Source organism: Excalfactoria chinensis, chromosome 19 (assembly GCF_039878825.1).
Source record: "Excalfactoria chinensis isolate bCotChi1 chromosome 19, bCotChi1.hap2, whole genome shotgun sequence".
Lineage (NCBI taxonomy): Eukaryota > Metazoa > Chordata > Aves > Galliformes > Phasianidae > Excalfactoria > Excalfactoria chinensis.
The window spans coordinates 4,043,437-4,060,694 of NC_092843.1; the positions used below are offsets into that span (position 1 = coordinate 4,043,437).

The following is a 17,258-nucleotide window of genomic DNA, read 5'->3' on the forward strand; positions in this document are numbered from 1 at the left end:
AATTCAGCACCATTTCAGTGCCAGGTGACTCTTCTCATTGAGATGGCTGGGAAAAGTGTCCTATGTGTTTTAGCATCAGAAATATTTTAACTGAACCTTTGCAGGAAGGGCTGTGGTGTTTTACCTCTTTTTTCCAGGCAGTGCCCAAGTAGTGTTTCCAACTGACTGGGTCAGGATACGTCATGCTTTTAGAGGAGAGCTTCAACACATGCACTTTGAGGACAAACAATAGAATCATTTGAGTTGTAAAAGACCCTTAAAGGCCATCTGGTCCCGCTCTCTGCTATGAACAGGAGCACCCACAGCTCCATCAGGTGCTCAGAGCCCCTCCAGCCTGACCTTGGCTGTCTCTAGGGAAGGGGATCCATCTCCTTTCTGAGCAGCCTGTGCCAGTGCTTCACTACCCCAATAGTAAATAACTTACTCTTATATCCAATCTATATGTCCCTTTCTTTTAGTTTGAAACCGTTTCTTTTTGTCCTATCATTGGCTCGTAAAGGTTGGAGAAGGCTACTGAGATCATCCAGTCCAACCATCAGCCCATCTACTCACGGAAGTTAAGCAGCTTTTAATCTGTGTGTTGCTGTGTTTTGGCTCTCATACCTGGCCAAGACAGTGAAGGAAAACCAAATGGCCACCAGAAGGGTCTCACATTGTTTCGTGGTGCCCCCTGGGTTTTGCAAATAGGGTAATGTAGGAGCAGCAGGATGGCTTCATTTGATGGGAATAAGTGGTGTGACATGGATAAGAGTGATGGCTTTGGGAGAGTGGGGAAAGGAGGACATGCAGAGTCCCCTTGGGTGCTTGATCTGCCCAAGCAGCCGTGTGCTGAGCTTTGGGTGCACTCAGCATCCTCCCTAATGCATCACCACTCAGCTTTTCTCCAGGAGTGCTGCCCTCAGACAAAGCTCTCAGCTCAAAGCACTCTGCTCAGCCCTACTCACAACCTCTCATTGCTGCTGCTTTTACAGCCAAGGCAAGGAGCATTGAGGAATGGTGATAAGCCACGATTCCTCCAGAGGAAGCAGCAGCAGCAGAGCTGTGTGGCTCAGCCAGTGCCATGCCTGCCCTGTAGGGAAGGAGGAGGAAAGCCAGCTGACATTTGCAGGATTTTTTCTTTAAGCTTTCCCACCTCTGTGACCTTTCTGCTCTTCAGCTCCCGTGGCATTTTGAAGTTCTTCTGCTGGAAAACAGCACTAAATGTGTTCTTTTAGACCTGTTGGGTGTCTGATGAGCAGATACCCGCGTTAAGCAGTAGACCAGATACACTTAAAGGACCTTTTAATGATCTCTTTGAAGCAAAGAATGTTTTCATCATTATAAAAGAAGGCAGAATTCACCTGTTTTGCAAGTTTTACCTGTGGCTCTTGATTTTTGCAAGGCAAAAAGACCAGATCAACCTGCCTCCCTTCCATTCTGTATTGCGGAAGGACATTGGACCCAACTAGAGGGGTCAAGTTGTAGTGTTGTCGCATCAAAGATTTGATGTGAGCAAGTTGCAAACTAGAAACAAACAGAAGGAAGTTCTGGAGGTGTTGAGGAGTGTGGGGATGTGGTCAGTGAGCGTGATGGGGTGGGGTTGAACTTGGGGATCTGAGAGGTCTTTTCCAACCTGAATGATTTGATGAGTCTATAATTCTTGGGGTATCAACACACCCCAGAAAGGTTCCAGTGAAGAGGATCAGCAGGTGGTAGATCCCCCGTTCCATCGTTCATTCCCACTGGGAGATATCTGGCCACCAGATATACAATTGTAGGGTGGAAATGAATTATTTCTGCAGCAGCATCTGGTGGGAGGGGTTGCTCGGGGTCACTGCCCTCAGCTTTCCCAGCCAGCACTGCTCATCCTGGGGCCCATTTTGTGCAACAGAGATGGAAGTGCCGCTTTAATTTCCCAGATGCTTATAAGTTTATATCATCTGGCAGAGGCCAGCTGCTCCATCGAGCTGTTTGTTGCAGCCCAGCAGGTTGCTCATGGCCTAGCACAGCTCTGGAGGCTGTGGTGTTGCTTTTAATGCTGTGGTTTGCTGGGACAAAGCCTGTGTCCCTCTGCATGCCAAACCCATGCACTAGAATTGGGTTGTGGTGTCCCGAGAAAGGCTCATCCCAGCTCCTGTGCTGTTGGTGTTGATAGTGTGAGTGTGCTGGGACTTTGCAGCTTCAAGATATTTGGACTGATGGGATTTGGGGCAGACGGAGCAGTGGTTGAACAGACCAAATCCCAACACTGCGCATCCAAAAATGCCTTTTGGAAGCTGAGTTTCTGCTTGCAGAGCTCTCCTGGCCATGGGCAAGGAGCACAGTGTCCATCAGAAAGTACTGTGGCTGCCCTGGGACTCTTTCAAGGCCTCAGAAAGTAGGAATGCCAATGGGTTTTGGTGTGAGATGGATGTGAGTTTCCTTACTTTCAGCCAAATCTGTGGGATGAATAATGTGGGCAAGCATGGCTATGTAGTACTCAGGCATGGCAGCTGGAGAAAGAGGCTGTGTGCCATGTGAGGTCTGTCTAGCATCCATCCAGCCCATTTAGGGTGGGCACTAATTTGAATTGGTATCAATTGACTTGGAAATAGGGAATTGGCCTCAACCACTGCTATGGACAGCAGCCCTTTGCTTATGGACAGCAAGTGCCTCTTTGGAGGGCTTTCTGTTGCCCGGAGTAGCTCCTGGTAGGGATGTTTTGCAAGATGACAGCCAGCTCTGATTTTGGCTGGGATTTGTGTCCACGTGTCCCATTGCACAGGGCAGACAGAGCCTTAATCTGCAATGGGGCTTCGTGCCCTTGGGTCAGCATCTCCCAGCATTTGAGCTCTTCCCTATGCGGTGTTCAGGACTTCTCATTTGTAGAGCGTGGTGCATATAAACACAAGGTCATTATTTGATGCATAGCAATGAGGATTTCCATTGATTCCAGTTTCTGCCTCGTGTTCTCCTCACCCACGCAGCCCTGCAGCAACACATCATGGCTTGCTGGGGCTGCTTGCACTGCCACACAGACCTAATTTTTAAGCCTGTTGGAGCTAAACAGTAAATTATGCATGCATATTGAAACGCCATCTGAGTGTGTGCAAGATGTAGTGTTGGACGGGGCTTTGTGTTTTCCATTCAATCACTGTAAGCTGAGCCCTTTCCCTGTGTGTTGCCCTACACAAGCCTACTGGGATGCTCCAGAATTTAAAACAATTAACCCAAACGGTGGAGCACCATTTATTTTTTTCCCACCATTGAGGATTGATTTTGACTAATGCTTGAATTGCCTTCGTTCTTCCCGGCTTGAACAAATGAACTGACAGCCAGAAGTGGTTGGAAATGTCCTAAAGGAGAAGAAATCTTTCCTGGCGGTGAAGGTGGAAGGAGGTGATTTACAGCATCAGGGCTTTCCTCCCCTTGGAGGGAACATCTGTAGGTGATAATTGGCTTGAAGGGAGCTGGAGCTGTGCTCTGCTCCTTTCTTTTTTCCTCCTGGGTGGGTGAGGAGGGAGGAGGAGCAGCAGCCCCACTGATGTCCCTTGCTCACTGAATGCGTTTCCTGGTTCCGTGCCTGATTAGAAAAGGCTTTGGCTATTAAAAGTGTGAGTTTTTGGTTTTGTTTTTTTTTTTTTTTTTGTTATTTAATAATTACTCCTCCACTTCCTCTGTGTCTGGAGGGAGTGGAAATTAGATTTGCTTTCAGTACATTGTCTGAATCCACCCTCAAAACTCAGGAAAGCAGCTAGAAGGAATAGTTATTAAATGAGGAACTGGCTGGTGAGATAATTAACTCTCCCCCACACACGCTTCCTCCCATCCTTGGAAGCCCTCCAAGCACCCTGTGATGGGTTACCTTGTCCCAAGCAGCTGCTGCCCTATTACTTTCCATTGCAATAAGTGCCCAATCAGCCAGCTCCTGGGCAGCCCCCGGCCATGTTCTCCAATTAAGAGGATCAAGCTTCACGATGAAGCTTTGATAGAGCGCTGGGTTGGTGTTTTAAAGCCCTTTCACATTGTGCACTGTTAGTAAATGGAGGTAGTGGGTGAGCTCATGCATCACATGAGCTCTGGGCTTGGGGCTGTGCTTCTGCTCAGCTTTTTGGGTTTGCTGCTGCCCAATTTGTATGAGAATAATGCCTTTAAAATAGGGATGCAAATGCTAGGAGTGATGAAAGCATTGTGATGAGGTCCCAGCTCACCCTGCAGTGACCCATACACACGTGGGACTTGTCTCCTTCAAGTCAAATGCTTTATAATTAAACGTGGTGTGTTCACTTGTCTGAATGTGCCAACAAGTGGAAAAATGGGGGGAAGGAAAAGGCTCTTGTGCCATGTGCCCATTTGTGGTGGCCAAGCATCCATCCTGGCAGTGCTCAACCCAGTGCGGATGGGGCTTCTGCATCCCAGAAAGGGGCTGCCAGCACCTCACAGTGCCAAACTGTGTGGTTTGGCTTTTGCATATCGTGCCAACACATCACTGAGCAGCCCCTGTTTTCATCAGCTTTCTGGTCGTTTGGGACACTGGGTGTTATAATGCAGCTCATCATCCTGAAGGCTGGAAAATAGAATATATCTACACGTGTTCACGCAGCGCGGGCAAGTTACCTTGGGAAGGTTTGTGCTGATCTCTCCAGCATTGCTTCAACAGCTCAGAGCGCATCCATGTGAAATGTCATCACCAATGGGTACAGAAAACAGAAAGGGCAAAATGTTTACAGCTGGGAAGCTGAATAGGGGAGGGCAGCCTGCTCATGGTTGTGTTTGTTGTTCTCTTTACCCAAAGCCTTCAAAGTCTGATACAGCTGATAGCAGGGCCTGTCTCGTGTCAGCAAAGCAAAGATGTTGAACAGGCAGGGAGGGAAAACTGGAGAAAGGTTTTTTTTGTGTGTGGTTTTCCTGCTTGTCCAGCACAATGTGCAGCCCAGGAGGGGCTGCGGGAGCTTTGCTGCACGGAACAGCATATCGTGTTACCTCTGCTGTGCCCAGCTGAAAGGAATTCTTGGCAGCCCACGTCCCCACTGATATTAGCTCTATTTTCATCTTCTTAAGGGAGATGGAGGCTGAAATCCCCACCGTTAGTGGGGCGATGGGCTGCCAAAAGAAATGAAGTGCTGCTGGAAGAGCGTATTTTCTTTGGGCTTGGTTAAATATGCTCCTCATTGCCTGTTTCCTTCCATTTGGTTTTGCACCCTCAGAAATGGCAGTGGCTGCACCCCGGGCTTGTAGAAAGGGTCTGTTAAAAGGAGAACAGCAAGGGTAAAGGCTGGGTGAAGAGCATTCACCTTGGTTTCCTCTATTTGCCTGCCTCCTCTTTGCTTGGCTGCAAGTTACTCTTGTGATATGGAACCTTTCTCACCATGGAGGTCCCAGCGCTCACAGCTCCTTTCCAACCTTAATGGCTCCATAACTATTCTGTGGGCATGATGGGATGGATGGATGGTTGGACTAGATGATCTTGGAGCTCTGAATGGTTTGAGTTAGAAGAGATCCCCCCCCAAAGGCCATCTGCTCCCCTCCTAGCAATGCGCAGACACCTGCAGCTCCATCAGTGCTCAAAGCCCCTCCAGTCTGACCATGGGTGGGGATCCACCATCTCTGGGCATTCTCCAGTGCTTCACTACCCTTATAAAAGAAAATCAAAGGCATCAGCCCCAGCAAGGAGCAGAGCCCTGGGATCCAGGCTGCTGTTCGTGCTCTGGCTCTCATCAGCACAGTAGAGGCAATGGGGGACCCCTGACTGCTTGAACTCTTCCGAACGTGATCTGTGCTCCAATAAAATAAACAGTTTAGGGAAAGTGAAACCCCAGGCGTCCGCTTTAGCAGCTGATCGCTCCCTAATTGCAGGAAGAGCAGTTGGGAGAGGGGATTTTTTTTTGGATTCTATGAGCTGGTGAGAAAACTGAGCTGGAGGAGCAGAGCTGAAGCTCCTCTCCCTCCCCAGCCCCAAACATCAACCCTGGTTGCCTTTTCCTTGTGCTGGTGGAATGTAACTCGTGTTAAGGAGCAGGAAGGATGAATAAGCTCCTCAATGGGTGGACATCCAACTTCCAGTGAAATCCCATTTAGTTTTGTGTGTGTTATTTTCTGTGTGCTTTTGTGGCATCTTTCCTAGGCAGGAACAGATGATGATAATTAGCACCAGCCCTTTCCATCCACATGTGGACCATCCACCTCTGCTATCCCATCCATCCATCCCAGCCCCTGCCTTTCTCTCAGCCGTCCTTTTCCTTCCCTTTTCCTTCCCAATCACCCTTTTGGATCTGTTTGTAAACCACCGGCAGCAATAGTGTGCTTTTATGAGCAATTCACTAATGATTTCTCTTCCTATGGCCTCTTCCCTTTAGACTCTGAGGACTAAAACCCAATTCAAAGGTCTTTTTGTCTGGTCGCATAGGCCTCCCTTCTCTCTGCTCGTGTAAATCCAATCAGGACTTGGATTTCTTTATGATTTAATACACTCAATTGTAAAACTCCCTTTTTTGGGGCCTTTTTCAGTTTTTTCTTATTCTTCTGTGCTAAAATTTAAAGAAAATATTCCTATTGTTTTCTTTAATGCAAACATGGACAAATTCCAATTCTCTTCCAGGAGGTCATTTACAGAAGCAACAAACCCAACGTGTTGCTTTCTTTTAAGCTCTTGATTGGCTTTCTGTTGGCGCTGGTGCAAATTGCCTTTCCTGCAATCGCCTGTTATTAATGGGGCGTCAGCTGCAGTTTCTTATTACGCCGGAGTAGAGTTTGTTGGAAATACTCCAGCACGTTTTCTCTATAGGAAAATGCAGGTTTGTCGGGTGTAAAATGCGGCATAGAAGGAAGGCTATAAATGCATTTCATTTGGGGGAGAATGAGGGAGGAGCAAAAGGAGCGCTCCAACAGTGAAATATTTACATTATTTTCCGCGAGAAGTTAAATAGGGCTATAATTACAGCCAAGTGTTTTGATGGATGCCAAATGCTTATTTTTAGCATTTTTGTTTGGCAGGAAATTAAAAACAAGTTGGGAAAAATCCCTTTTTGTGTAACACATAAATGGTGGGGTGTTGTTTTTGCATAGAAAATGATTGCTTTCCACTCAGATCCAACCTCAGCTCCGGACCATGACGAGGAGCTGGCTGTGCAACGTGCAAATGAAAGCTGTTCTTCTGCTTAATTATCCCTGCTGGAGATATTTATCAAGTTGCTCCTTCGGCTGACAGCGCTTCTGAGAGTCTCGTTGCTTCTAGAGGTTTAATTGGGTTCTTTGGCTAAACATCAGGGTGATGCGGTGCCATGGGCACAGCAGTGATCCCAGCGCAGGGAAGAGTGGTTTTCTGATGGGAAGCACTGGGTGCTCTTTCCATAGAATCATTAAGGTCTGAGTCATTAAGACCGCCAAGTCCATCCACCCCATTTTGCTCTACCCCAGACCTTTTGCTTTGTTTAGCCCACCCACCTGTGCTGCAGGTTGCTGCTGTGTAACCCTATCAGTGCCTGTAGGTCACCAAAGGTCCCCCATATGCAGTTGCTTCCCCAACAGCCCGGGTGTGAGCCCTGGGAGTTGGACTCGGATGGGTTTTCCTTAGGCTCCTGGAATTGGAGGCATGTGTGGAGGTGTCAGCCCCAAACTAAGACTCTTGGCTTCTTTTGTTGTCTTCATCTGAATTCTGTTCCTCCCTTAAGAGACGCTGCACTCAAAATATCAGGTTCTTTCCTCCACACACACATTGTTTTGAATATTGGGATGCTTGGGTGCATTTAGAGCCAGCTGTAAATGTGACGTGTAGCTTGTAGGCACCACGGGCTGGGTGACACTGCTCTCTAGTGGATGGATTTCCATTGAGTGGTGCAGGAGCTGATGGAGAGAGGCTGAGTGCTCATCCATGGATGAAAATGACTTTTTCCTCATTGTTTCTATCACAAGCTTTTAGAATATAGTATATCCACAAAGACACTACGTAGGCACAGGGCAACGTCCATCTTCAGTAATGAAATGTAAACCAGAGATTCTCAGCTTATCTCACTGTGATGAGAAGGATTTATTGGTCAGGGTCCTTCTGATGATCCTTGTGAGTCCTTTCCAACTCAGAATATTCTATGATGCCAACAGCCCATCCACTAACGCACTGTGGCTGAAGCTGAGACCCTTCTCAGCTCTTCTAGGTGCAAGGGATGCCCTTGGGTGGCCCAGAAACGACTCTTCCCATCAACTATCCCATGCATTTAGTGAGCTTTGAGGCTGCATTAGGAGGGGAACAGGCCTGCATAGCTTGGTGAGGAGCCAAAGAAAATTCACTGGGATTTGGAAAGGAAAACAAAGAGCTATTCCTGGAGCAGCCCTGCTCTTGGGCACGCAGGGGAGGTGAAGCTGCATGCAGAGCTGGGCGTCCTGCTGGCTGCAGGGGGGAAATCTGGGAGAAAATTGCAGAATACCCTCCAGCTGTGCTCCAAATGAGATGCTTTAAAAGATGTAGAGCTAGAGCAGAGAAATAACCTGGTGTTCGGTCTTCAGTGCTGCCATTGCAATAGAATGGAGGGCTGTCGTGTGATGTCTTTCCTACAGATGGTTCCCAGCAGCTGGAACTGCTTTATAAACAGAAAAGGAAAAATCATTTTCATGTCACGCATCAGGAATGTTGCCCACAGCTGAAAAGATGCAGGTCGGGTGTTGTGCCCACCTCTCCCCACATCTCACAGTGCTCAGCTGAAGGCTGAGCTGTAATTCCAATAAGAGGGGAAGGATATTGACTGTGGGGATGTTGGTATATTGTGGTGTGAGAACTGCAAACCTCAGCAAAGCGTTCATTGCGCTCGGGGAGGCCAAACGAATTAATCCCCACTGGTACTTTCCCTCTTCATGGTAAAGACTTAGGAACTGCTTAAGTGTTTCTTGGTGAGCTCTAAAGGAGTTTTAACGTTATGTATTTTTATATTTATGTATTTTTAAATCCTCCTTACCCCAGATCTCTCTAAGGACAGAAGTGAAATCTTTCCAGGCTATTCATTTTCAAAGGCTGTGAAAGCCAGACATCAGACTGCACCATTCATAGACCATAACCCTTTCCATAGCAATAAGCAAGGCACAAACCTAACTTTTGAACCATGGCAGCTGATGGAGGCTTTCTTCCTTTCATCCCCTTTCTCCACCCTCACCTTCTCTATTTTACTTACAAGACACCTCGATCACCTTCCCATTTATGTGCCTCTCTTAAGCTAAATGTTTTTTCTTCTGTCCTGGTTGGGGACCTTAACCCTTTGTTCAACCTTATTACCAGCAGAGCATATACCCATGTGTTGTATGCGTTTGTATTCCTTCCCTCTGCATCCTTACTGCAGTTCTTCCTTCTCTGGTGCTGCCTCTTCTTGATTCTTTGCCCTCCAAGGAAGTGGTTCAGTTCTCCAATTACACTGTATTACAAGACGCGCCGGCATCGCACGTCCCTGGTTGTGCAGAGCTTTAGGGAAATGTCATGAATTTAAATGATGAGGAAAGCCCTTTCTTCTAATTCCCTTTGATCTAAACATCAACATTCTGGTCCATGGGAATGTTCTGTGAGCGGATCCAGTGCTGCACACAAACCAGCTGTCAGAGAAGGCTTTTTCAGTAAAAACCAGCATCCTGCTTTGCATGGGGCAACATATCTTGCCAAAGCATTATCAGGGCTTTAGGGCATGGTTTTATGCCCAGCCTTATCATCATAGGGGTCAAAACCCCATATACGGTTTCTATCGAGGAAGAAAGCTCTGTCTTTCCCTATGGAATATCCCCATAAAGTGAGAGGTTGAAACCAAGTGGGTGTAAGTGATCCTCCACTGTAACACACAAGGATTTGTGTAATGCTGAGATCTTCCTATAGAGGTTTGGGGTCATTCTGTGGCAAATTTCATGGCAAGGATAAAAGTTGTTACAGCTGTTTGTTACCATTGTACCCCATTCATTGCCGTGAGACAGTTCACAGCCTCCAGAGCTATTTTTATTAATCACATCTGTGGTTAGTTTGCTTGTTTCCCGAGGGACAAGGGGAACGTAGGAGGCTACAAGGCAGCTAAGCAATCCCAGCACAGGGCTGCGCCAAAATGGGCTGCAGAGATTTCCTCTCTACAGGCTGCAAGTCTTTGGGGTGAATGGGCTGTTGGTGCAAGGCAATCAGTTGGTTTGGGAAGGGATCCACCAAAACCCTCTCGAGGGAAAGAGATGCCTAGGGAGAAATTCCTTCCTACATTGTAGCAGGGCTTGTATGCATACAGCAATGGGAAAAGTCATGCCAAGGCAGGCAGCATTGATCTACAATGGATAAAGCAAAGCTCAATGCTTGCATGCTCTTTTTGCCATGCTTTTAAGGGGTCATCACTTACTCACAGGGACTTTATATGCTGTAGTTGATGTGAGCTCCTGGTCTACCCAGCTTTGAGTTCCCAGGCTGCAAACGCCAGCAGAGATTTCAAGCACATCCCTACAGCAGAGCAGCATTGGGACCAGCACTGAAGGTGAAGGGATTGGCACCAATTCAGTGACCAACATTTCCCTTGGTCCTGAGGCTGGGTGAGCTGTTTGCCTTGAGGCACACCCCCTTCATTGTAAAGCATCACAGTGGGGTGCAGCAGATGCATGCTGATTTAGAGGATAAGGAGCCCAGATGGGAGCGTGCTAATGGCACCGTGGCATCAAAATTATTATTAATTTTTAAAAATACATGAGACTTATAAAAATTGTCTGGCCACTCAGTGAATAATTCTCCCCAGGGCAAACTGAAACACACAGATAATGATGGATGGTGAGAGCAGCTCTTGTTGGCCATTTCCCTTCCCCAGCCCCAGTCCTCACTGTGCCCTCACCCCAATGGGTCGTACCATCAGGCACACACTCATGCTTAATGACACAAGATTTGCTAAAGGAGAAAGCCTGTTCCCAGTCAGTCTTGCCTGCCTATGAGCAAACCTCAGAGCCTGCTGAGGGTGATTACAGGCTGGGGCTTCTGTTTGTGGGAAAGCACAGCCCCCTCAGCTCACAGCACAAGGGTGGCTCATCCATCAGGTTGGGCTGTGCTCCTCAGATCACAGCCAGGATGCCTGAAGCAATGCAGAGAATTGCAGCCAGCTGTGCTTATGGTTTTCGCTGGCTTTACCCATGTAGGGATATTGGGTTTTAACCCCAAAATCCTTCTCCTTGGGATCCAGCAAGAGCAGAGCTGCATGCTGAGGCTTCGCTTTATGTCAGCTAAAGCCAGTAAGACATAAGCTGGAGAACCCTCTTAGATTTTGTCCAGGCAGGAGAGGCAAAACCACACATGAAATATATAATACACAAACCTTAGCCACGCGTCAGCTCTCTGGTTTCCTTGCTCCTGTTGCCACATGCAGAAGATGGCATTCCCTCTGCCTCCAGATGCATTGGCTTCTCCTGTCACTCTGTGACAGTCCCACTCTGCCATGGCAAGAGCAAGACAAGGCCTGATGGGTTGACTCTGGCTTGAAGAGCAGCAGGGCTTCGGGAAGACCCTCCTGGTGGAAACAAATAACATTATTTCAGCACCAAGTCCTTGCTTTTCTTATTTCTAGCTCTCAGGAGCTGGTGACAACCCAACATCCTGGCCAGGTACCCAGGATTAATCAAACACTCATCTTAATGATGGCTAAATGAGAAAAGAGTTGGCCATCTGCTGCACGACCCTGTGTTGGAAGGCTGGGAAATTAATTTGTGCAGCTGCCATTTGGGTTGGTGCCATCCATGTGTTTCCTGGGAAGACATGCTGTGCTCCCTGGATGCCTGTGATGTGTCTCCTGGTCCCTTTACTCATACACACACACACACAGCAGCTGAGAAGTTTCTGGGCCACAAAGAGAGGAGAAAAGTGATTTCCTAAAGGAGCCCTTCACATTTCACAGCCTCATTTAGGTGAAATTCAGTCCTTCCAGCACAACAGGCAGGTGCCTTTCTATTAGAGCAGAAACACATCGCTCCGTGTGAGCCTGTAAAGGGATCAGGGAGGCACGAATGAAAAAGAAACTTGGTTCTTTCCTCTGGGTTATTCCCTGAACACAAACGTCTTCCTGTGCTCCCTTCCCTAATACCTTTGCATGTAGCAAAGCCTTTACCTGCACACCACAATAGGTGAGGACCAGGGGCTCAGCACTGGGCTGACAGCACCAATTAGCATGCATGGGGCTCTTCCCTCCTCTTAATCAGAATAATTCATCAGCAGAAATCCCACCATGCCAACTTCCTGACAGGTCCTGATTGCAGACGTGTTCTCTCATTCACTTCTGGAGATAAACTGACCTGTGAAGCTCCAGTTGAACTCAGGCTAATGAGTCTCTGTAGGGCCATTGGGAGCACTCGTTTATTTACCTAAGGGTTTGGCCATGGTGCTCATCTCCCAGAGCACACATGTCTAAGCAGTGCCAAAGGCTTTGCTAAGGCCCAGGTAGATCACATCAAAAGCCCTTCCCTCACCTGGTCATTGAAGGAGTCACACAGGAGCTACCTTTCATGAACCCATGCTGGCTGGGCCTGGCGGTGCATGGTGGTCCCACCACATCATCGCACTCAAGACGATACCCCACTCCCACATTAACACCTCTCTCCTTTCCTTCCCACCCAGTCTGAAAGCTGTGCTGATGGGGAAGCCCCAGGACAACACGGTGGACTTGTCGGGCATCCCACTGACACTGAAGGACCTGGAGCGCGTCACGTCGTACCTGCAGCACAGCTCGGAGCACATCGACACAGTGGAGCTGTGCTTCACAGAGCTGACAGACGAGATGCTGCTGCAGCTGCTACCTGCGTTGTGTGGCCTTCCTCACCTCACTACACTGTCCCTCAATGGCAACCGACTCACCAAAGCCATCCTGCGGGACCTCACCGAAACCCTGAAAGACCCCAAGAAGTTCCCCAGCGTCACCTGGATCGACCTCGGGAACAACGTGGACATCTTTTCCTTGCCACAACCCTTCTTGGTCAGCCTGAAGAGGCGATGCCCAAAGCAAGGCAACCTGCCCACCATTTTGGAGTTTGGAGAAGGGCAGGTCAGCGATTTGGAGAACCAGGATGGCCTCACTGAGAGCCAGGAGGACCTGAGGGGTGAAAATAGTGATGAAACCCCATTGGGCAAAGCAGAGGGCAGGACAGTGGAGGAGCAAGGCACCGAGACACCGCAGACGTGACATTGGCTCCACGTTGGGTACATTTGGGTGACAAACCCAAGATCTCCTCGTTAGAGGTCCTGGCATGGGTGGATGCAGGCAGTGGGATGCTCTAGGAGCACATTGCCTTCTTCCCCTGTGATGAATATCAGTGCTGCTCCCGTCATGCAGAAACGGGATGGTGTTGTGTACTTGTATCTCATTCCCTGTTCACTGCAGGGCAGTTGGACTAGATGGACTCTCCAAATATGAATCGCCAAAGCGTTGGAACACGAGGCCCTTAGAAGCACAGAGGGGAGCAGGAAGGCGACCAGATCCAGCAGGATCCCAGCTGGTCACCCCCACACAACAGATGGACAGACATCACCCACAAACACTGCACAGAACTGCAACCCTTTCCCATACCAACTTCAGGAGCTGCCCGTTGAGATCAACATAAAGCATGATGCCGCTCCGAGGGACCCCACTCCAAGCAGGGTGTTCCTAATCCCAGCCCCACAGCAGAGCTTTGCTTTCCTTGTGCTGGCACAGAGCTGGGCCCTAACAATCATCACCTGGGTGCTGCTCCCCTGCCTTACTGAGCCCAGGCTGGCCCTGCTGCCTGCCCAGTGCTCACCCAGCCCTAAAATCCAGATGCTCACCTGCTGTGATGACCCCAGGGCTTCCCATTCTTGCACCAGAGCCTACGGTGCATTTTGGGGAGCAAAACGTAGCACCTGAAGCTGGGGCTCAGCTCAGGCTCATTGCTGTTGCTGACAGAGGAGACCACGGTACTGAAGGCTTATATAAGAGCAAGAACAAACCTTGGGGCTCTTCCCTCTATCACTGCCATTCAGGCTGGATGGACGCAGCCAGCTGAAGGTCCGAAGCACACGGAGGCTTTCAGGACACTTGGCTACGTCCTTCTCCCTGGTCCAGAAGTGCTTTGTTTGTACGATGCCATTTTGGTTTTTTTTGCTTGTTTTTGTTTTTATTTAGAAACATTCTTTTTTTATTTCTGGATGGAAAACAGCTCCCAGCAGAGCACAGCAATGCGCCCTTTGGCTTCCAAGCCAGAATTTCATGCGATTCAATGGGTTGATGGTTGGACTAGATGATCTTCGAGGTCTTTCCAACCTGAGTGATTCTATGATTCTAAACCCAAGGGAGGTCAGGAGAGTGGGAAACACTCCCCCTCCCTTACACTCCACAGACCAAACAGGCCTCCCCTTGCCAAGAGGGATCTCACCCACCTCTGCCCACAGCCCTTCTCACCTCCAGTTTTGCTTTCCTGAGTGCAAACAGCACCGTAAGCACTCAGACTTCTCATTGCATCCTCATCTCCCATGGCTGTACCAGGAAGCTGCATGCCTATCACAGGAGAAGGGGGGGGTTCATGCTGACAGTTGTTGTTTCTCCTCCAGGTACGTAACTTAGAAGATGCTCTGCTGCTCGTTTTAATACATTTAGCACAGTTTCGGTATGATTAGCATGTATCTAAAGCCTTTTTGTTTGTTCGGTTGTATTGTTTTTTTTAACGCTAACCTCTTTCAACTGGCATGAAAAACACTTTGCAGTGAATCAACTGTTCTGTTTGAGATAAAGGAGCTATCTGTAACCCAAATAAAAGCCAATGTTTAATAAAACTTTCAGATCTCCTTTGTACAGCTGATGCCCAGCATCCCTGGTGTAGCCTGCAAAGCCACCCACAGCCCTTCCCCTTGTACAGAGGGCTGTTTGTTTCAGCCCGAAGCTCTTCAACAGCTCTGAAAATAAGGACATGAGAGCTGGAAATGAGAACATTAATGCTGATTGATCAAGGTGGGGAGGGGACATTCACCTTAAAGTTGTTATGTCCATAATATCTCAGTGCTGGGCTTGGTGAGTTACCCCCAGCAGCACCGTTCTGCTTGAGCACGAAGGAAGCTCATCTATAGGAAGAAGATGCATTTCTTCAGCAATAAGGGTGATTATTACTCAAAGAGATTATATCAATAGGGGAGTGGAAGACTGCAGGGCAGGTGTGGGGGCTGGAGAGGTGGCAGCCACCCACCCCTGAGAGTGGGAAGGAGGAAAAGCACCAAGGCAGCACTGGGAATGCCAAAGAGCCAGGGAGCGCTTTGGCCCAACGCAGTGCTGCTGCTCTGTGCTTCGTAGAGGAGGAGATGCCCAGTGCTCAATCAGAGCCACAGCAGGGGAAAGGGAAAAAGGGACCTTGGTCAGCAAAGGGGACCATTGGAAGCAGCATCACAGCAGGACAGAGCCCAGCTGCAGTCTGGCCCACTGGGATTGATGCTGCATTTGGGCACTGATGTCCCAGCACTTCCCTATAGTTCAGTGCACTCCATTTCAGCGCTGGAGGAGGAGGATGCTCTCACATGGGCTGCTTTTGTGCCCTCAAAAATGCCAAAACCCCCCACATCCCATTAACCAGCACTGCCTCACCTCCAGCTGCTATTGCCACAGAGACTGATTGACCTCATTAACAGCACTCAGAGAATGATGAAAACAAACCCCTAACCTCTGCAGCTCGATGCACTGAGCTGAGCAAAGAGGATTTGTTCGCACTTGCCAAAGGAGGGGTTCTCTGCTGCAGCCCTGCTCTTTGTCTCAGCAAAAAGCAGTTTGTAATGCATTTCTTTTATTTTCTCCCAAGCACTCCGGAGAGAAATGCAATAGGAATTAAAGCAGAAGGCGTGATGGGTATGGGTTGTTTTTTGCTTCTATTGGTACTTTGCGGTCTCAAAAGCATACACAAGGATGCATATACACATTAGCAAGAAAATAAGGTGCTTGGGAGCATGAAACATGCTTCTCTGGGGTGAGTGCAAGGTTTCTACACGTGGCTGCTGAGCTACCTACGGGTCCCTTCCAACAAAGGATATTCTATGATTCCATTCAATTAATTGGGATTCCTGGGGCTGCAGCCAGGCCATAACAAATCCTACACTGATACTGTGGCTATCCCAAGGAACGTCAGCTCCCAGAGGTGGTGATGCTAAAGATTGCAGCTGCAGTGCCACACTGCCTGGGGTTCAACATTTTTCTCCTTATTAGCAAGAAGAAAAGTGCTGGTGAGGGGAATCTGTTGCATTATTTATTGGCAGCTCACAGTGGTGTGTTTAGTGCTGGTTGTGGAAGTAGCATGGCTGCAGCTGGAGCTCAGCTGATAGGGGAAAATGTATAGAACAGCAGCTGGAAATGTAATGAAGTATTATCCCTTAAGGGTTACCTGAGTGATACACAAAGCACTGAGCAGCACAACCAGAGGAGAATCAGCCCTTTCTGAACCAAAGCTGCATCACAGCCCAGCAGCGTGCAGCTCTTACTGGGATGGAGCAATAAGAACTCAGCAGGGCCCACAAGGCAGATATGGAGCAGCAGGAAGGATCAGCTCCTGTGAGCAGGGATGGATGAATCGGGTTACCTTCCCATTCCCATTAATCATCTCTTGCATTCTAACGAGCAAACATTCCTCCCAGTTGTGACGCTTCTATTTTACAAAGACCACAACCCACATTACTCAGTCTCTCATGTTCTTATGATACTTATGGTAACGCATAAGAGGACCAGGGCTCTCCTGCAGGAGATGCTCACAAGCAGCCCTGGCGAGTTGCATTGGGAAGGGACAACCCTGGGTCTTGCAGTGCCCAGGTGGGAAACAGCAATTGCCTTTGGCAGACAAAGGTCACAGCCTGCTCTACCAGCACTAAATGCATCTGAAGCACATCAGGCTTGGGGTTGCCATTCTGCTCCTTATAGGAACCATCAGCAACAAGACAGACACTTCTCTAGATCTCTCATTTCATGTCTGCTGAGCATCTGCAAAGCCATCCCTGCTGGAAGTTATTAAACACTTCTGCTTTGCAATAAACATAAACTGCTTTTGTTACTCATCACAGCCTCCTGCAGGGTTCCCCCCCCCCCCTCCTTGTGGAGTTGCCCTGTGTGCTCTTCAGCCAAAAATCCATGCTGCCAGCAGAGCCCAGAGGGAAGCACCCAGCAGGTTCCTGGGCTTCTCCATACCAGGGGAAGAAAATAAACCAGTGGAGTCCACACAGCAGCCCCCAGGAAAGGCCTTTCTAAGCTGCATCTGGTGGATTTGGCTGAGCAACGGGTTGCCAGCATGGCTCTCTAGTAGCCCTGTTGCACGCTGCATCCCTCTGTGTGCTGCTAGTGGAAATCAGAGCT

At 48.7% G+C, this 17,258-nt stretch overlaps 1 protein-coding gene across 1 annotated transcript in view; it reads left to right on the forward strand.

The window, feature by feature from the left end:
• LRRC75A (leucine rich repeat containing 75A) overlaps nucleotides 1–14,710 on the forward strand; it is a 43,671-nt gene extending 28,961 nt beyond the window's left edge. Inside the window, exon 4 of the mRNA XM_072353468.1 lies at nucleotides 12,548–14,710. Coding sequence (XP_072209569.1) covers nucleotides 12,548–13,109 — 562 coding nt within the window. The 3' untranslated portion in view covers nucleotides 13,110–14,710. The remainder of the gene's footprint in view (nucleotides 1–12,547) is intronic.
• Nucleotides 14,711–17,258: the final 2,548 nt, after the last annotated feature.